The sequence below is a fragment of the Callorhinus ursinus genome, unplaced genomic scaffold (genome assembly GCF_003265705.2).
Source record: "Callorhinus ursinus isolate GAN/ISIS: 27379988/994484 unplaced genomic scaffold, GSC_fseal_2.0 scaffold4, whole genome shotgun sequence".
Taxonomy (NCBI): Eukaryota; Metazoa; Chordata; class Mammalia; order Carnivora; family Otariidae; genus Callorhinus; species Callorhinus ursinus.
Genome location: NW_027397066.1, coordinates 21,486,986 through 21,508,585, shown reverse-complemented (window position 1 = coordinate 21,508,585; position 21,600 = coordinate 21,486,986). Strand labels below are relative to the sequence as shown.

Genomic DNA, 21,600 nt, shown 5'->3' with positions numbered 1-21,600 from the left:
CTGCAGCCATGATAGTTGTGCAGTATCACCTCAAGGGCCAAATGAAATAAAGCCAAAAGTCAAATCAATCATTGGCTTGGGGTTCCCTATCCCCAATTCAGAACTTTCCTAGTAATGAAGTTCTCTGAGGAGGAAATGTTCAGCTAGACTAGAGGAACACAAGACTGAGGACAGAGACAGGAGAGAACCATCCTTAAAATTAGAAACAATAAAACCGGTCAAGGAAAACAATTACTGAAGGTAGGATTAGAAACTGTCAAGAAGAACTAAATATCTAATACCACCAATATAAAGATCTAGGAGGATAAGGAAATGAACAAATCATTTAGATTTGGCATTTGAAATCATCACCTAAGGATCAAGCTTGAAATTCACGTGAAATTCAAAAGTTAATTTTGAAACAAATAATATGCCAGTACCCTAAGACACTGCTATTCAAAGAAGGAGTGGGGGTGGGGTAAATTCAACTTCGATGCAATATAGTATTAAGTCAATCTGGAAAGTTATCCTTTGTTAAGGAATACACATGCACTTTAAAATATGGAATACTAGGGGCACCTGAGTGGCTCAGTTGATTGAGCATCCAACTCTTGACTTCGGCTCAGGTCATGGCCTCAGGGTCCCGGGATGGAGCCCTGTGTCCAGCTCAGCACTCTGTGCTGAGTCTGCTTGAGATTCTCTCTCTCCCTCTGCCCCTCCCCCCATTTGCATACTTGCTCTTGCTCTCTCTAAATGGATAAAATCTTTTTAAAAATTAAAATAAGGAATACTAAAAATACATTTCCTCTAGCATATTTTCAAGGACTTTCATCAATCTAAGTCACTTTACAAACACTAGGTGTTTAAAATTAAAAGGTAATTTTTGTTTCTTAGACTTCTTCTAAATTCCTTTCTAACAAAGCAAATTTTATAAAATTTCCTCTAAACATTTTCATAGCCATAATTTCACGATTGAAATTCTCAAGACCTCACTTCTATACAGCTTCCTAACTGGCCTCTTCACTTATCTCTATCGTCTCCTCACTTCCATCCGCCCAGACCTCGCTTTCTCAAACACAGGATCATGTCACTTCCATGTTCAAAAACCACAGTGCTTCCCAACCCAGCAGGAAAACAGTCTTAGGTTTATGAACAAAACACTCTGAAAGATCAAAACACCTCCATAAGCCTTTTGTTTTACCTTAACAATTAAAGTAAATTTGCATTCTCCATAACACGTGCACGTTCAGTACTATATAAATTACTATGGATTAAATATTTGTTTCCCAATTAGTAAAATGGATATGCCAAGGAAATGTATCATAATTTCCCATACTCCCCTGCACGTGGCTGAGTACCCCAGTGTTAGATGTGTAGACATTTCAATACAAAGCATATAAACTAAGGAATATTAAAGTTCTAGATAGTTTGGCCCTAACCTTCTTTCTCCTTGCATTTCCCATTATTCCACATACACCCTATACTTAATTCTAAAGAAAACTATTAATTTACTCCTTATTCTTGCATATGCCTTCTCTCAGAAAGCTCTTTCACTCATCTCCATAAGTCCGTATCTATACATCAAAATCCCACTCAAACCCTAACCTCCTCTAAATAATATTCCCTAATAGCTTTCCTTTTTGCAGTCCTTTATGGTACTAATCACAATCTGTCTCATTATGTTTAGTTGTGTGTATAAGATGCATACAACATACCAGTTAAGAATCAAAGCTTTGTAAACAGAGAAACTCAGGTCAATTTCTGACTCTGATTACCAAGTATAACCTTGAGCAAGTTACTTAAGATCATCCTCTATGGGTTTCCTCATCTTTTATATGAACATTACAGTAGGGTTATCTCTAACAGTGTTAATCTCAGAATCAAAAACAGTGATGTATATAAAGCACTTAGCACAATACTGACAGCTAGTAACAGTTTAATAAATATACCTTCTATTCCCAATAGGCACACTCATTGTCTAACTCTTTTTTGTATTACTTCCAATTCCTACCATATATATATAGTGTTCTGCATGTGTTTCACAATTGTTTGGCTGAGGGGCACCTGGGTGGTTCAGTCAGTTAACTGATTTTGGCTCAGGTCATGATCGCAGGGTCATGACACTGAGCCCCATGTCTGGCCCCACGCTAAGAGGGGAGTCTACTTTTCGCCTTCTCTCTCAAATAAATAAATCTTTAAAAAATAATGGTTTCGCTGAAAAACTCTGATAGTTCTCAATAAGATAAGGTCGGAATTCTAGTGACTGTCAAAAATGGCTTACTACTCATATTATTAACTGTTTATCTTAACATTAGCTTAACCAGTTTATACTTTAGCTACCATATACATAGATACAGAGCTCAAGCATCATCTTAAGAGTATTCTACACTGCATTACCAATGAGTAAGCCAATATCCAAAATACTTGATATAGTTACTCAGAAGTCAAATTAATCTAAAAACATTAGCATGTATCCAACCACAAAGCAAAGTAAAGAATTCCTGTGTGGATTTACTTAGCAAAGAACTCCTGTGCGGATCCTCCTATTGCTAAAGTTAAGCCAAATCCCGAACCCATTTTTCCAAGTGGCCCTCTAAGTTATTCCTATGCAACGGGATTACCAACAGACACCAAACAGTTCTACCACGGTATTCTCAAGAAAAGCAATGTTTCCAGACCAATAAGATTACTAATTCTAAAATGTTCAAAATAGACTAGATCAAAACACATGAGATTATTTAATCCTGTAGTCAGCAAGAGAACAAAATAAAACAAAAAAGAGAAAAGAAAAAGAAAAACCCCTATAGCAATGGCCAAAGAATGATGAAGAAAAGAACTAGTAATCATAACTACCTGGGAAGGCAAAAGAGAATACAGCACAAGACCTAGCCATCAAAAGGTGGCTTCAGGAAATCAGAAGCTAAATTCAGGAAGAGCAATTTCACAAAAAGAGGAACAATGGTTTCTAGTACTATGTGAACTACACTGGGAGTTTATTGTCACAATGTAAACATTAACACTGTAAAATTATTGTAAAATACTCCTCAAAGCACTCAAGCCAATACTAACTAAAAAAAAGTGACATTTCCTAGGTAAATGTTAGGCATGCAAGGTGACAAACTTAAAAATGAACCTTAGGATTTTTTACAATGATAATCATGCTCATGTGAAGTATTTTCATCCAAATTAACAAAAACCCCACCACACAGATGTGTTTAATACTAATGAGTAGAGTGGCTCTTTCAAAAAGGTATACCTTCAAATTAATAATATTTTAAGTTTTCACTGAAATTTTAATACTTCCAAAAGACATATTTTAAAATGATATTCCTAATATCATACCAAACTAATGAAAAGTATTATAGTAAACCTTAACAGAGGCACTAAAGAAGGTTGCATTAATTCATTTAAAAAAAAAATAGAAGCAAATATTTCTGAAGCTAAAATTTGTTTTAAAAAATTCTGAAACAACTACCTATAAGAAAACATGTTTGAAACGTTTCAATTACAGTTGACCCTTGAACTTTGTTTGAACTTTGTGGATTTAAATTTTGTGGGTTCCCTTATATTGATATTTTTTCTATACAGTACAGTACTGTAAATGTATTTTGCCTTTATGATTTTCTTAATAACGCTTTCTTTACTCTAACTTACTTTAAGAATACAGTATATAATACAAAAACAAAATACGTGTCAATCAACTGTTTACTTTAGGCTTCTGGTCACTAGTATTCCTATTCCTAGTTAAGTTTGGAGGAGTCAAAAATTATACTTAGATTTTTACCTGCACAGGTTGGCACCCCTGACCCCGCTGTTCAAGGGTCAACTATATTGTGCACACTCTGCCAGAATAAAGAACTGTTATATACACATATATATACACGACATATTTGCATGTGTGTATTCTTTGCCCTTTCCTTGCCCTTTCCTAAACTTTTTTAGAGACCATATCTGGATGAGATCAATCACTCTCCACTGGGATCAATTCATTCATTCTAAATCTGTTAGGCAAAAAATAATAATAATGCTTTGAATTATTAAAGCACTGCCTTAGACTGTAATCAACAAACTCTTCATCACCAAGCCCTAACTTGCTTTAAATTTCTATCACTTTCAAAGCAAGAGCCCTAAAGATATACATGTATATACAATTTAAGCCTTTACCACACTATAAATATGGGTTTCCCCTTACCAAAACATTTGCACACCCAATCCTGAAAACGTAATATAAAAAGGAAAATATAAACCAATATTCATTATGACGGTGAGTCTGTTTATTTTGACGATTTCTCAGTCTCTGTAAGAACACTTGCTTACTCAAAATTAAGCATGCGACACATGACTTAAAGGCAATTTGTTCTTAAAATACACTACTAAACCTCAAAAGTAAAACTCTTGAGAGGCAAAATTCAGTGGAAAAGAGTGCTTTCTACATTTTATTAGTAAGAGGCAAACTCTTTACAATGTTGCTGAAATATTAAAAATACCAATCTGGAGAGGAAAAGAGAAGATGGGATTTTGGCTATCACTTTCAGAGCTATTAAGAATACTCACAGTTAAATGACAATTTTAATACAGAGCCAGAGTACAATTCTTCTCTCAGAATTGTTTCAAGAATTTTCCACTTTCAAAATTGACATGTAGCTTAGTTTTATTACAAATTGCTCTCTACCCCATTTCTCTCCATTAATGCTGCCCAGAATATAACGCAGTATTTTTTAAGTACAGTCTATGGTTCTACTTCCTGAAGTGTACAATAACAATAATTTATTATGTTTGGGGCTTAGCATAACATTTACAAGTGAAAACCATTAAAGAAAGCGCTATTCACACAATCAGAATGGGGAGGACGGCATATACAGAGCTCAAAGAAATTTTCAATATACTCCAACTTTAACCAACTGGGCCACCCAGGCGCCCAATATGCTCCAGCTTTATTGCAGACTTCAATTTACCACTTCCCAGGTATCAGTGCTATTGACTGTATTTACATAAACCTATGAAAATGACAATTTAACCTGCACAATGTGTAGTCTGTTTATCTTAAATTTGAAATGGAAATGTTTAACTTGTTAAAATTAATATCCCAACAAAGGGAAAGAATAAAAACATTCAAAATAAATTCGAGTTAATATTATTTTTGTAAACTTATTTTAAAGCACTACAGCGCAAACTCACTTTGTGTGATCACACTTTTTATTCAGTAACAATCACCTTTCCTTGTTCACGATGCCATAAATAACGCAGAGAAATTTAAATCTTCAAAAAGGATTATAAACAGCTAATTAGAATAAAATTCCACCTGAAGTAATTTCCTTGCTATAACCTATATACTATACATTGTATTGTTATTGGTTAGAAAGTACTAAATTTTCTGAATCACATGCCCTAATTACATACTGACAAAACATTAGCCAATTATTTATTAATCGAACTCTTCTGCTCAAGAAACCAAGAGTCATGCTCCTATACCTTATAGAAGCCCAAATATCTCTGCTCCCTCCCTTCCTGCATGAGGCTTTAAACCTTCAGAATCAGTTTTATCTTGCTACTTTCCCTAACTTTTGCAATTAGTTTTATCCTGCTACTTTCCTAATAATCACTATTGCTCATTTTATCTGCCGCAGTTGTTATTTGGAGAATAAAGACTGTTCAAGCATAAAGTTATTCCAACCATCCTCTCAAACTATACTATGCTCCTAATACTCATCATTCTGTAATCATTTTATCCAAATTAATCAGTGATAGGATTGATGTTTCAAGTTTCACTTAAAAGAGGTTGATATGTTTCAGGGTAAAGTAAGTTAAATATTCTGATCATTATGTTCTACCCAACTTCCAAAGAGCTTGACAAAGTTCACCAACACCCTCCTCTTTAAAATAGCAAACACGCTGTCATAGAACCCAGAGAAAAGCTGCTTTGCTCCAAAGAATATAGCTCCTGAGCACTTCCCAGAGCAGCTGCTACTAACTTTCAGACGCCTGCTGGACTATCACTTTGGTTAAATTAATGATGGGTCATTATGTTCCACCTTACTTTTTTTTAGTGTTGCAATCAATGTAGGAAACCTACTGATGACTTTTAAAAATACAGTACAAAAATTAAAAAATAAATAAACTTTAGCTCCACTACATAAACTTTAGCTCCACTTTTCCAAAAGAAATCGTTTCAAGATCCCTACATCATTACTTAAACCACACGTATCAGTTGTACATGACACTGGAAGGCTTTAAATGGATTCAATTTTCTATCTAACCTTACCAAACATGTTCGCAAGTTTTCAATAATTTCGAGAACGTTCTATATTACAAAGGTGCTGGTGCACTCTAGCAGAACCGTGCTGCTCAAATACAAGCCCCGAAACGAATATCCTGCACGTGACAAATTTTAGGTGTATTTCTGGTTACCTGAAGAGCTTTCTGCACCCTTTATCCCCCAGTGATGCTCCCAGCGGGAAATACTTCCCATCCTTCAAAACCTTCCTCCCACCCCTCCAAAAATTCACATTAGATTTAGAGGTTTCCGCATACTAATACGTAATCACTAATACCACTAGGTATTACGGCTCTCAAAGAATCCTCTTTAGCAGCCTCCCCTGGGACACTGTGCTCAGCCGGGCTTTGACCCTGTGAGACCCGCCGCCAGCTGCCTTTGCAAAAGCAGCACCACAGGCCGACTAAATACCGCAGTGCTGCTGCTGACTTTTTGTAGCAGCTTAAAAAAAAAACAATCAGCCCAGTACCCTGCAGACCCTGCTGGCTCTTCTGCAGCACCGAAGAGAAACCACCGCATTGCTCAGTGAGCAACACCGGGGAGCCCGACTGTAGGGCGGAGAAGCGAGCGCCGTCGAGAGGCTCTGTCGAGGGCGGGGTGTCGGGGGTGGGGGAGGTGGGGAGGAAAAAGGCGTCCGGACTGTAGGGGACCGCGACGAAGCAGCGGCCAGAGCGCTGGCGGCTGGGCGCCCCGCTCCGCATCGCGCACTGGCCGTGGCAGTCGTATAGCGGGCGCCGGTAGGGGCACGGGCCCCTCATGGGGGTCCCGCAGCCGCCGGCCTTGCCCCGCCCGCCGCCCCCCGGGCCCTCACCTGTCATGAGCGCCGGACTGTCGCCCGCCGCCGCAGCGGGAGACGAGGCGGCTGCCGCGGCAGAGCCCGAGGCCCGCCGCCCGCGGAGGTGCCTGGACACCAGCTCGCATCCGTCCGCCGCGCCGGCCACCAGCAGCACGAGCACCAGCAGCGCAGCCCAGCGCCACCGCCGCAGCCAGCCCGAGGCCGTGCCGGACGCCGCAGCGGGATGAGGGCGCGGAGGAGGACCGAGGGGAAAGCGCGGCGGCGCCCCCGCCGCCGGCCACTCGTCCGCTCCGCCAGGCGCTGCAGCCGCTGCCGCCGCCGCACCCGGCGACTCCTCGGGCCGCCCCCGCCGCCTCGAACGCGAGCTCCTGCCGGGCGCCAGCCTGGTCCCCTCGGCACCGGCGGCCTCCGGAGCTCGGGTACCGGCTGCGTTCATTGGTTCCGGTTATTTAAAAAAAAAAAAAAAAAAGGTGAGGGGCAGAAAGGTACGGCGTCTTCAGGCCCCGCGCGACAGCCGCGCTCCTGCGGCGGCGAGACGGGGATCCGCGGCTCTGGCGCCTCTGAACACCAGCCCCAGCGGCCGCGCCACCGCCGCCGCGGCGCATCCCCCCGCCCCCTCCGGCCCGCGCCCGTCGTAGTACCACGCTCGGCCCCGACGCCTCCTCCCCTCACACACTCGCACACAGCATACCAATCCCCCGCCTCCTTCGGCCTCTCTACAGCGCAGGCGTGGTGCTGCTGTAACTGCGCCTGCGCGGCGCCACAGCCCCGCCCCCGAGGGCGTTCCCGGGAAGACTAGCCTCCCGCGGGTTGGCTGCTAACGCTCTCGCCGAGCGGCGAAGTTAAGAAGGTGCGGAGGAAGACGGGCATATATGTCTCCCTCCCCCATTCACGGCCCGGCCCAGACAGCTGGAGGGGGGGGGAACCAAAGAAGCGGGACAAAGGAGTACAGACTTTCCAAATTGTTTGGGCAAGTTATAGGCGTGTAGACGACAACAAAAATAATTGCATGGGTCAGGAAAACCTTGTAATCAGAAACAGCGGCGTCTCTAGAATTTCAATATAGGTGGGGCTTAAAAGAAGCCAGCAATGTGGAAGTGGAGGTTAGCATAGAAGTGTTTTACTTACTTAAAGCGCTCCCTACAAGCCCATGTGTCAAGCACTGCTCTAATAGAGCCTTTACAAATTTACGCACTGTAACTCTAAAAGTTAGGTAGTGGTATCCCTATCATCCCCACTTCACAAATGAGGAATCTAAGGCCCAGAGATGGTAAGTAACTGGCCCCCAGGTCACCCAGCTAATAAATGAGAGACAGGGACAGATTTAGCACCATTAAATGGAAATACTGAAATGGATTTGCTCTTGCCTCTGACTTTCCTATGTTCAAACATTACCTGAACTCATCACCTCGCTACCACCCCAGCAAATAAGGCTTCGCTGTCGGTTTATTAAGTTTACAGAATGGTGATTGGGATTTGGCTTTACCTACCCCGAATGAAGCACAGGGCACCCGTACGGGCATGCACACACATGGGCATTCTCTCTTCCAGGAGCACTAAGTTATTTAAGATTTGCAGATAAGGTTCGTAAGCATAAAGGTCCTGTTTGATACTAGTTTTTCGTTGTTGAGTTAGGGGTTTGATTTTGGTTTGTATTGGCTGGTTTTCTCAAGACAAGAAGATACTCAAATTACACAATCTCCCAAAGAATTTCTTAGTCGATCTGGCTAACATAACCATGACTATCATTCACTGTGGAAGAGCAGATACACACTTAAGGAAAGAATCAAGAATTTCTTTGAAGCTAATCAATCTATTAATTATTTCTTGACAGACTTCTTGGGGACAGTGCTTTAGGTGGCAATTCTTCATAGGGCAACGGGGAGATTATATTTCCCCTGCTGAAAGGCATAGCAATCAAGTCACAAAAGCGTCTACCAGAAGGAGAGAACTTTGCTAGACCAGGAAAATATAAATAACAGGCTTGTTTTCTGCTCTCCAACATTTCATTCATTCAATATTTACTGAGTGCCTAGTGTGTGCCAGGCAGGGTACTGAGTAGTGGGAATTCAGGAGGAATAAGAGAGACCAAAAAAGTCAAGTCAGTACTCAGGGATGTAAGAGATAACACAGTCCCTGCCTGGGGAATCTTATGATCCTCCTTGGGAGATAAAATTTACACTCATTAAATAATTAAAGACTAATACAAGGTGGTAGTTAATTAGTTGCTAAATTGGGTAGAGGAAGCTGTATTATATAGCAATAACTGCAGTATAAAACCACAAACAAATTATCACTGAGGCCAAACTTCTTTAGCCAAAGATTATATGGGTTTCTTTCCTTCTTTCATTTTAAATAGGCTCCACACCCGATCTGGGGCTTGAACTCACCACCTGGAGATGAAGAGTGGCATGCTCCACTGATTGAGCCAGCCAGGCACCCCTCCTTCTCTTTGAAAGACAAGGATGTTGGCACTGAGAGGGCACCGGACTTGACTTGAGGTTATAATTAACTGTTTATGCCTCTCACTGCTGGACCCAAAAAGGACATAGGGAGGTACCTGCCAACACTGAAGAGACCTGTCTCAAGCAGACCAGAGTTCAGCACTAAATCCTTCATCTCATATGATCTGTGTCAAGGGTACCAAAGTTTCTGTTATAGTGGCCAGAATGCATCCTCTTGTTGCACACAGGTATAGCATCACTGTGCATCTAGCAAAAACCCAGGTGCAGAAAAGAGAAAGTCCACTGTCTTCACAAGAGGATCTATAGAATTACAGATGCTTCCATTTGCAAGCCGAAAAGAAACACCGGGGTTCCCGTTAATCACTTCTTTTTCTTCTGACTTCCTGTCCCACCTCCAAGCCTCTGCCTTCCCTTTCCCTGCCTCCCAAAAACTTTCTTTCCTCTTGCCAAATCCCATTAAAATCTACGTTGAGCCCCTTTCCTTGCCGCCTGCCTTCCGACAGCCTAGTTCTTAACGTCCAAACCTTAGGACTTTCCATTAATTTACAGAATGTCTTTATTGTCTGATTTTCACCCATTCGTGACTTCAAGCATCTGATGGGGAACACTAAGCTTCGTAATTAGACAAACCTGGAGGAAATTGCAACTCCACCATTTTTCAGCTGTGTAACCCGTAGGAAAATTACTCCGTCCTGGGTTTCCGGAGGGGAAAATTAGGGACCACATAATAATGCCCGCCCCACAAGGTTGCTGGTGGCTACAAGAGAGTAAAATAACAGGTCTGCCTTTGCGCGCTGCCTGGCACACAGGTATGTTTTCACCCCTCAGGGAGAACTGGCCCCAGACTCCGGGCGTGTGTTCTGAGCGTGTTCCTAATTTAGGATAGCTCATCGCTCTTTGCCTGCGTAGTGGTTTGAGTTCATCTTCCGACAGAAAAATCCCTTAACTCCGTAGGGCGCGTCCAGAACAGACGCAAGATCCGTCCACCCGGCCCCTCCCATCCCAGAAGCAAACCAGCCCTTCCCAAGCGTCGGGCTCCGTCCCCATCTCCTTCTCCCCCTTCTCCCGGGCAGCCAGGACGGCCCACGACTCCCCACCCGCTCCAACCCGGAGAACCGGATCTCGTCCCGGGAACGAAGCCAGCAGCGCGCCTGCGCCGCCAGGAAATCTCGCGCATGCCCGTTGTCTCCCACTGCCTTTTCCCCAGGTGCGCGAGCTCTCGGGCTCCCGCGGTTCTGGGACGCCGAGCGCCGCCGCTAGCTTGGCTTCCGGCTCCCACTCCGTGGGCGGTGCGTCCGGGCGGCCGGCTGCCGCGGGATGACGTCACCGCGCGGGCGGGGCGGGCGCGGCAGGCGTTGGGTGGGCGTGGAGCCGGAGCTGAGGTGGAGGTTCGGGAGTGGGGAATTCCGGTCCGCGGTTAACTGAGAGGGGCTTCCTCCTGCGTCCCGCCGACCCACTGAGCATCTCCGGCCCGCGTTTCGCCTACAGAGAGATGTGCCAGTTTTCTTGTCTTTGACTCCACGACCCTAGAATCTCGGCGCCTGACGGGGCGTCATCCGTAACTCCGCTCCTTCTGCTAATTACGGCGAAGCCCTTCGGAGAAATGCGAAGAGCTCCCTTTGGTGGAAGTCCTGTTGCGGACCACCATGTGTTTTCCCACGAACTCCCCACCCAGTAGCGCAAGGGAAATGAGGTCCAGAGAACTTTAGAGGGAGTGATCCTATGTATGATACTATATGTGATGGCCCCAGGATCCGAACAGTGAAGGCTCTGCTTATTAATATGGCCCTCAAATTATTGAATGAATTAAAGCACTAAGAAGAAAAGTGACCCAGTGGAAATAACTCATTAGCAAGATTCTTTCTCCCTAAAGCCAATAAGGCAAGGAATATTCCTCACTTAGTTTAGTGAAGGTGGTAAGCTTCGTCATTGCATCTTTCTTGCGTGGAAGAAGGAAGTCTTTTAAAAGGTATCCTGCAGGGTAAACTCGTTTTAAGAGTTTTAACATATTAACATAGTTTTTTAAAAGCCACCCAGCAGAGCAAAAGCAAATCGGTGGTGCCCACCAAAGCTAATCAGTGGGCTTCTGGAGTCATTTCTATTATTAAAAAGGATGTTTGTGGCGCCTGGGTGGCTCAGTTGGTTAAGCGACTGCCTTCAGCTCAGGTCATGATCCTGGAGTCCCGGGATCGAGTCCCACAGCGGGCTCCCTGCTCAGCGGGGAGTCTGCTTCTCCCTCTGACCCTCCCCCCTCTCGTGCTCTCTATCTCTCATTCTCTCTCTCAAATAAATAAATAAAATTTAAAAAAAGGATGTTTGCTGTGTTACTGCTTAATTTGAGGTGTTACATGAATACTATTGATCACATAATATCTCATAAGTGCTAAAGCAGTAGGAGTGATAAATGCTCCCTGTAGAAAGAGGAGTCAAATTGTGACGAAGACAAAAGTAGAGAGGTTCATAACTGAAAATGATGAGGAAATGAGCACTGCTTCATTTGCACACAGATGAGTCCTCGGATAGTATTGTTAATTCTGAAGACGAAAGACAAATTGTGCAACAGGTAGAACATGCTATGCCTACACTTTTGACAGCAAGAGACTGGAAAAATGATTGACGGAAAAAAATTTGAGTATGATGGAAGAGACTATGCTTCTAAATCAGATGCCTACTTACCTAATCTTAAGTCACATAAGACTAAGTGTTTGTTCTAGAACTAAAGCTTAGGATGGTAAAATATGTGTTTCGGGCAAAGTGTGGTCCCATGGGTCCACAGCACCAACCAAATATTTATAACACCTGTGAATTATGAGGCACGAAGTTGCTAAAAGGTTCTTACAACACTTGAAGAGATTATCTAAGAGGGAATTACCTACCGTCAATTTCAAAGTGTACAAGGCGTGTCTATTTTTGGAAAAGATGCCATAGAATATACAGGAGCAAGGAAGAGAAAAATAGACTTATTTTAAAGTTGTAAAGGGTGACCCACCTCACTTTTTCGTGGAAAGTTCATCCAGATACTGCAGGGTTAAGCCTCTTCTTAATAAGTTTGAATGTATATAAATAGGGCCATAAGTACAGCCATTTGGAATTGAAACCCTTCATGAGGAGAGGAGGAGCTCCTATATCTTGTTTCCAGGAAAGCCATGTCCTTACTGGAGGCTTATTTGAAGTATGGTGTCTTTAAGAATACAGATTGCGGGGGTGGGGGGGGGGTGTTGCATCTGGGTGGCTCAGTCAGTTAAGCATCCAACTCTTGATTTCAGCTCAGGTCATGATCTCAGGTTTTTGGGATCTAGCCCTGCATCAGGTTTCGTACTGAGGGTGGAGCCTGCTTGGGATTCTCTCTCTCCCTCTGCCGCTACCCCCCCCCAAAAAAAAGAAAGAAAAAGAAAGATTATTGTGTTCACACGGCCGTTTACTAATTGTGTGACTTTGGCCAAGCTACTGAACATCTTAGCCATAGTTTCCCCTCTGTAAAAAGGCAATAATAATGGCACCCACACAGGGCTGTTGTGAGGTAAAAGCTGTTGTAAAGGTACCTGGTGCACAGTTAGATATTATTATCTGAACTCTTGAGGGTGTTAAGGACAGAGCTTGTTTTCAATTAAATTGTGCAAAAGAGGAAAGTGAAAAATAGAGCACATAAAACAAAGCTGGGCACATAAAAATGTTTACAGCGCCATATGCCTGGGGAGGGGCAATCAGTGATGATATTTTAATCCAGGTTTCCAAGAAAACAGGACCCAAGGTGAAGGCTTATATGACAGCAATTCTTTAGAGAGTGTAACTCCAGGGAAGCAAGAGTTGGGGAAGGGGGGGAAACAAAGGAGGGAAGGAGATAGCCAAAAATCCAGAAGATGAAATACTGAGCTGGCCACAGCTATGCAAGGAAGAGTGCTTGCTGTCTTGCCTCACCTGATGTCCCCATAGAGGACTTGAGAGACCATAGTGTTTTGGAACAGAGACAGGAAGAACAATGGTTCCTAGTTCCCATCAGTCAAAGGTTATTGCAGGAGACATGAACCACCCCCATCCCACCGCCCCCATACTTTTGAGTCCTGCCTCCCGCTACTCCAGGCAGCTGCCAGGAAAGCCAGATCCCTCAACAGCAGTAGCATCATCCATGCATGAGCCTAGCTAGCAAGTGAATGACAGCCAGTAGCACTTCCCAACTGTCCATCTGCAGTTTGGCCGTGTCTTATCACCTCTGGAGCTACAGGGGAAGCCCCCCCCCCCGCAAAAAAGCTGGGGATTCAAGGCATTAAGTGAGACTTTGTTAAGTCATATTCCAAAGCAATATGAGTGACCTGGAGCAAACAGCCTCACAACATCAAGACCACTACCACCAAGGCTGCCGCAGAGTTCAGTAAGCCTCCCTTCAGTGAAGATTGAAATATTCTTTCTGCAATCTAGAAAGATGCTGTTGCAGTGTGGTAATGTTCTAGAATGGTAATCGTAGCTTTAAACAGAAAATTATGCAAAGCAAATCCAGGGAGGCACACAAACTGGGTTCAATATAATGATAATGGCAGAAACATGGGAGGACTAAGCCATTAAAGGCACTGTGAACTAAGAGAAGCCCTTCATGCTTTCAAATACTAAATGCATTTTAGGGGTCAGGTACTATATTAGGTGCTACAATCAAAGATAAATAAAATAATCCCTCTGTCCAAGACCTGAGGAGCTCACAGTCACACAACAATAAAAAGGTAGTCATTTATTTCATTCATTTATTCATGCTTTGTTATTTAATAATTTCTGTCACCAGCAAATGCAGGTTCTACAGCCTCTGCTGTGGTTAAATTGTTAAGAAAACAGGTTTGTTTCAAGAAGTTATTTCCTCGGGCACCTGGCTGGCTCAGTTGGTAGAGCAGGCAACTCTTGATCTCAAGATTGTGAGCTGGAGCCCCATGTTGGGTGTAGAGATTACTTAAAAATTTTTAAAAATCCTTTAAAAAAAAAGTACTTGTCTCAAAACATTAATATCAAGTGAGTTTATGAATAATTTCATATTTCACATAATGTAGCGGCCAGGAACTGGTAAATGTTTTAATATTTACACAAAGGTGCTCCAAAATGTGTTTGCAATAGGGAAATGGAATAATGACAGGAGAGTTTGGGAGGACAAGCCTTCTGACATGGAAAGGAAGGAAAGCAGAAAGCCTGTAAATGTGGAGGTTCAAATTATGGAGGAGCACATTCTCAGAGCATTATTGCCAATCCAGAAGGAAGAAGATGATGCGATTTTAAAGTTGTCTCTCTAACTGGGACAAATTTGTGTTATTCAGCCAAAATTCATTGGGCTCTTTACTATGTGCTACAATTTAAAAAAAAAAAAAAGAAAAGAAAACATCCCATGGCATTACATTCTTACTGGGGAAGCTGACGGCTGATATGTGAGATAAATAAGTAAAATATGTCATGTATTAAATACGATAAGTGTTAAAGGGGTTGAGAGGGCAAGGAGGGTGGAAGTGACTTTTGAGTAAAGACTTGAACAAAGTGAAATAGTTCTACAGTTATCTGGGGAGAGAGGATCCCTGCAAGCAGAAAGGTTTTGGGGAAATGGTGTGTGGGGCTTTTTCCAGGAATAGCAAGAAGGTAAGCATGGCCAGAGTGGACCAAGGGAGTAGTAGAAGCTCTAAGAGAAGTCATGGGGACCAGAAAACGCAGGTGTTACAGGTCATGGTAAGAACTTTAGCTTTTTCCTCTGAATGAGTTCAGAAACCAGTGGAAGATTTTGAATAGCGTTAATGCCATCAGACATACTTTTTTTTTTTTACTTCTTATTTAAATTCCAGTTAGTTCACATACAGTGTAATATTAGTTTCAGGTGTACAATATAGTGATTCAACACTTCCATGCAACACCCAGTGCTCATCACAAGTGCCCTCCTTAATCCCCATCACCTATTTAGCCCATCCCCCACCCACATCCACAGGCCTACCTTGTTACAGCATCACTCTAGTTGCTTCACAGCAGGAACAGGAACAAGAGTTAGGAGCCTCCTGCAACAGTCCAGACAAGAGACGATGGAAGTTTGTGTCAGAATAGGGGCAAAAAGTGATGGTTAAAAGTGGTTGAATTCTTGGTAAATCCTAAAGGAAGAATCAACAGGCTTTATAGACCAACAAAATACGATGTTGTATTGTACAATGTTGAGAGCAAACTGAAGGATAATGCTGAAATTTTTGCCAGAAGCAACTGGAAGAATAGAGGTGCCTCCCATGGGGAAGACTGTGAGGAGACTGGGTTGGAGGGAGGTGGTGGTGGTGGTAGAGGTTTAGAAGCTTATTTTGGGGTAGGTTCAACTGGAGATGCAATTAGGCATCTGGGTGAAAATATTGGTGAGCAGTGTAATATACGATCCGGGAGTCCAGAGGAAAAACCCACACTGGAGACTTTAATTTAGGAGCCATCAGTATATAGATTGAATTTAATGCCACGAGATTATTCACACGTTCTCTAAATGTACCCTCCTTGTACTGTTCTTCATGTGCTAACAGGTACAAATAAAAGGAATAGTACTTATCACAGCAAGGAACAAATTTATAGACTTCACTACCCATAGAAGTAGTACAAAACAAATATTTGAACAACTGCAAAGAAGGAATTTAGTTCAACTGATGATCAAATGATCCAAAGTGACTTTATCAAGGGAAATTCAGCAGCTCAGGTTTACATACCGCACCCCTCACCCAAAGTTTGAGATGTCAAAGAGGGTACTTTGGAACCCATCAACCCTGGTATCGGTCTACAAATTTTTGCCACTGAAAAAACAAATATGCCTGTATTAGTTTGCTAGGGCTCCCATACCAAAGCACCACAGACCGGGTGGCTTAAACAACAAAAATTTGTCATACAATTCTGAAGCTAGAAGTCCAAGGTCAAGGTGTCAAGTAGGGTTGTTTTTTTTCCTAGGGCTGTGAAAAAAGGCTCTGTTCCCTGTCTCTCCCGTGGGTTTGTAGATGGTTATCTTCTCCCTGTCTTCCCTCTATGCACGTCTGTCTCCAAATGTCCTCATTTTGTAAGGATACCAGTCATATTGAATGACCTCATTTTGACTTGATTACCTCTATAAAGACCCTATCTCCAAATAAGACCACATTCTGGGGTACTGGGTGTTAGGACTTCAGCATATGAATGGGGGGGAACAATTTCAGCCCATAACAAGGCCTATTAAAATAACAAAGCTAAATTTCAAGATTCTGTTGAAGCTTAAATAAGTAAGTACCTGTTATCTGAGACAGTACTGGCACCTGATAGGCAATCAAATGTAAAGTGGCAGAAAATATGGTTTAAAAAGCAATAGTGATCTAAGTACAATCTCTAAAAGAACCTTCTGTTAACATGATACCAGACATAAATTGGCTATAAAAATAATGAAAATGTCACTTACCCTCAGAGCCAACCAAAAGTTGCAGATATAAGTGTGTTAAGTGATCCTAAGACCTGGAAAATCATTTAGGTTTTAGAGTTGACATGATACAGATTCAGAAGTCCACCCAACAAAAAGAAAGTCTTAATTTTTATGTGTGCTAATTAAAACTCTTCTGTTTGCAAAGGACATTCAGTTGCTCAGGTTTACACACTTTGTGTTACTAATAACAGAATTACTAAGTGATTACTGATCAATCAACTGATCAATCACAGCTACTAATTGATTACTAATGCCGGTCACTGTGCTACTTGCTGGGCATCAGAGGTTAAAAAAACGGAGAATGTCTGCTCCCAAGCAGCTTTCCGTCTAATGATGGAGACATATAAATAAAGATTTACAGAAAAAATATGATGATACAGGAGAAAATAGAATGCTCCTTAACTACAGCCTGCCAGGGAGCTAGGGAAGACTCCTTGGAGGAATAATAATTGAGATGGCTTTCAAGGACAAGAAGCTGTTACCAAATCAAAGACTAACTACAGGGGCGCCTGGGTGGCTCAGTTAGTTAAGGGTCCGCCTTTGGCTCAGGTCATGATCCCAGGCTCCTGGGATGGAGCCCCCTGTCAGGCTCCCTGCTCAGCAGGAAGCGGCTTCTCCCTCTGACCCTCCTTCTAGCTCATGCTCTCTCTCTCAAATAAATAAATAAAAAATCTTAAAAAAAAAAAAAAAAACTAGACAAAGAGGAAGAGAAAGGCATTCTAATCGAATAATATCATCTGAACTTTTATTAAATGAATAAAGTAAAATCTTTCTTAAAGAAGAGTAAATATGCACTCTGAAGAACATATTTTGCTCAACAATAGCATGTAAATAACTGAAAAACAGACCTTGGCATTGCATGGCCTCAAACTCTTGTGTGTTTGTGTGTGTGTGTGTGTGTGTGTGCATTTTAATATCAAACCACTTCAAAAACTCTTAGTATACCCTATTATAATTTGAAAGATTTAAGCCTAAAAGCAGATTTCTACCTAATGAGCAATGTGGTTGGACAGATGGAAGAAAGCCCTAGTAATGTACATGCACAGGAGCAAAAATGGGTGGCAAGGGATCTTCAGAAAAGCTAGTGACTTATTATTTTCAAGTAAGAGAAAGAGGTAACAATGGCAACAAGGCTTCTAAGAATTTGAGAAGTGATATTCATTCTTTGGTTGCCAGGAAGCTCAAAGTGAAATTTCCTGTGAGATTTTAATAATCATATAGGAACTTAAACCTATGTAACAGCTTACTCTCCTTTTTCAAATTCTTCTGCTCTATCAAAATGGTGATTCTCTACCTAGAACTGGAGAATGAAAGGGGGAGAGACCATTGAATTACAGATAGAGTTAGTTTGAAATGTCTTTGGTACATGCAGGTACAAAAATACAGTAATAATTTCAATATCAATCTATGACAGAGCTCCCAGAGCACAGGGTGTAGACCTCTTTTCTACCTACACTGACTCTGGTACTTTTATCTGCTCTCATGGCTTTCAATGCCATCATCTTTTGATGACTCCCACACTCATTTCTCCAGCTCAGAACTATCTTGTAAACTCTGGGCTCATTGACATCTCCACTTGAATATCTAACTAACATCTCACATTCACACGTCCAAAAACCATGCTCCTGATACTTTCTCCAAAACCGGCTTCTCTTCATGGTCCCCATCTCAGTCAGTGACTGAGACCTTTCCTCTTATCCCTACATCTAGTCACCCAGCAAATCCTATTGACCTTACCTTTGAAATAATAAAATAATCTGACCATTTTTCACCACCTCTATAGCTACTGCTCTGGTCCAACCAAGTTGAGTTGTCTGGGTTATTGCAGTTGCCTCTTGACTGGCTTCCTTATTCTGCCCACGCCGTCCAAATTCTATTCTCAACACATCTGCCAGAGACCAGGGTATTTCTCTTTGGAATACTCTCAAACAGCCCATCTTTCTTGGAGTAAAAGCCATAAAATGGGGACAGGATCCTGTGTTGTCTGACTCCAATTACATCTCTGACCTCATATCTTATTGCTCTCCTTCTCCTTTAATCTGGGGGAGCCCCAGGGTCTCCTCACTCCTGGAACAAACCAGACACACTGTTCGCCTCAAGGCTTTTGCATTGGCTTCACCTTCTGGAATGTTCTTCCAAAGATAACCACATGTTTGCTCCCTCATCTGTCTCTTTCAGCTCTTTGCATAAAGGTCCCCTCCTCCGTGGGGCTTTCCCTGACCACTCAGTTTAAAACTGCAACCCCCACATCCACCCACAGACAGTTTTTAACTTCCTTGCCTGCATTCGTTTCCCCCATAGCTCTTATCTTACCTAAAAAAGAAATATATGTTGTATATACTTGCCATATTGCCAGTCTTACCCACAAGTATGTACGTTTCATGAGAGTAGGCATTTTTATCTTTTGAGCCCAGAGAAGTGCCTGGTAGAGTAGATGTTCAATTACTATTTGGTGAATATTGAACGAATCAAGGACTGAACACATAGATCTAGAACCCAGGTAGGAGTTTCTGCCAAAGATTTTTAAAAAATGGCAGGGTGTCATCTGCATATAGATCCAAGAGGTGGATTACTCAGAGAGAATGTGCAACACGAAAAGAATAAAGAGTTGAAATCAATCTTAGGAACAGGTAGAGAAAGAGGTGGTGCAATGAAGGGGCCTGAAAATCAATAACAAAAATGTACAAGGAGAACCAGGAGAGAGTGAGCAACAAAAAGACAAACTTTCAAAAGGACTGGTTAGCAATGTCAGACGTAGCGGAAAGGTGAAGTAAGACTAGCAATAAAAAGTGTCCATAAAAATTGCTTAGCTATTTAGAAGGAAATAAATTTGCTGGTCATCTTACACCATATCCTAACTCCAGACAAATAAAGTGTTGAAGGCAAAACATCACTGAAGAAATATACTCTTAAGAGGAAAGAATTTTCTAAGCTTAAAATAAATTACATAATTTACAAACATACTAACTGATAAATTTGACTCCATTAAAATATACAGTATTCTTTAGATCCAAAGAGAAGCCAAACCAAAATGAAGAGGCGAAAATAAACTGGGAAAAATATGTGCAGGAAATTTGACAATAGGAAAATTATCTTCTATTAAAAAAGAAAACATACTGTAAGAAAAATCTTCAGATTCTAATATATAAAAGGGTGAAAATATGAGCAGACATTTCATAAAAGTGGAAATATAAACAGTTGGAAATGGTATACATGACTAATAAATGAAGAAATACCAGTTAAAACAATGCTGAGACTTTTTCCTACTATTAACATAGTTTAAAAATATAATTATGTCAAGTAAACTGTGAAAAAGAATTACTTAAATACTGTCAGTAGACCTAACCAGTTATAGTCCATTGAGAAATTTATTTAAAAATAGAATAAGGGGTGACTGCGTGGCTCAGTCGGTTAAGTGTCCAACTCTTGACTTCTGGTCAGATCATGATCTCAGGGTCCTGAGATCGAGCCCCACCTCAGGCTCTGTACTCAGCTTGGAGTCTGCTTGTTCCTCTCCCTCTGCCCCTCTCTCCCACCACTCTCTCTCTAAAATAAATAAGTAAAATCTTCTTTTTTTTTAATTAAAATATGGGGTGCGTGGGTGGCTCAGTCGATTAAGTGCCTGCCTTTGGCTCAGGTCTTGATCTTGGTGTCCTGGGATGGAGCCCCGTGTTGGGCTCTCTGCTCAGTGGGGAGTCTGCTTCTCCCCCCTCCCGTGTGCTTCTCTCTCTCTTTTTCTCAAATAAATAAATAAAATCTTGAAAAATAAATTAGAAAAAAATAAAACAGAATAAGTCACAATTAGCTAAAAGGTAGAAACAATCCAAATGTCCATTTACAGGTGAAGGGATAAGGTATGTATGTAAAAGGAATGTTATTCAGCTTTAAAAAGGAATGAAATCTGACACATGCTACAACATGGTGAAACTGTAAAACATTTTGCTACGTGAAATAAGCCAGACACAAAAGGACAAATAGTGTATAACTCCAATTATATGATGTATCTAGAAAAATCAAATTCATAGAGAAAGAAAGTATAAAGGTAGTTGCCAGGATCTGGAGAGGGGAAAGTAGTAAGTTACTGTTTCATTGGTAAAAATTCCATCTGGGATGATGAAAAGCTCCGGAGATGGTTAGTGATGATGTTTGTACAACATTGTGAATGTATCTAATGCCACTGATTTATAAACTTTAAAATAGTTAAAAGTGGTAAATTTAATTTATGTGTATTTTACTGCAAAAAAAACCTCAAAAAACATATATAACAAGAGTCTTAAAGTGACCCAATAATTCACTTTTAGAAATTACTCTTGTGGTGGGGCACATGGGTGGCTCGGTGGGTTGGGCATCCAACTCTTGATTTCAGCTCAGGTCATGATCTCAGGGTCGTGGGATCAAGCCCTGCATCGGGCTCCCTGCTCCCTGGGGAGTCTGCTTGAGATTCTCTTCCTCTGCCTCTGCCCCCTCCCCCACATTCGTGCTCTATAGAAAGAAAGAAAGAGAAAGAAAGAAAGAGAGAGAGAGAGAGAGAAAGAGAAAGAGAAAAGAAAGAGAGAAAAGGAAGAAGGAAGGAAGGAAGGAAGGAAGGAAGGAAGGAAGGAAGGAAGGAAGGAAGGAAGAAAGAAAGAAAGAAAGAAAGAAAGAAAGAAAGAAAGAAAGAAAG

General features: G+C 41.8%; 1 protein-coding gene across 2 annotated transcripts in view; it reads right to left on the bottom strand.

The window, feature by feature from the left end:
- Positions 1-7,763, bottom strand: part of STIM2 (stromal interaction molecule 2) — a 141,438-nt gene extending 133,675 nt beyond the window's left edge. The window contains exon 1 of one of the 2 annotated variants that reach the window (XM_025887277.2): positions 7,065-7,763. In XM_025887277.2, the coding sequence (XP_025743062.1) occupies positions 7,065-7,485 (421 nt within the window). In that variant the 5' untranslated portion in view covers positions 7,486-7,763. The remainder of the gene's footprint in view (positions 1-7,064) is intronic. The other variant, XM_025887278.2, reaches the window with a different exon arrangement.
- Positions 7,764-21,600: the final 13,837 nt, after the last annotated feature.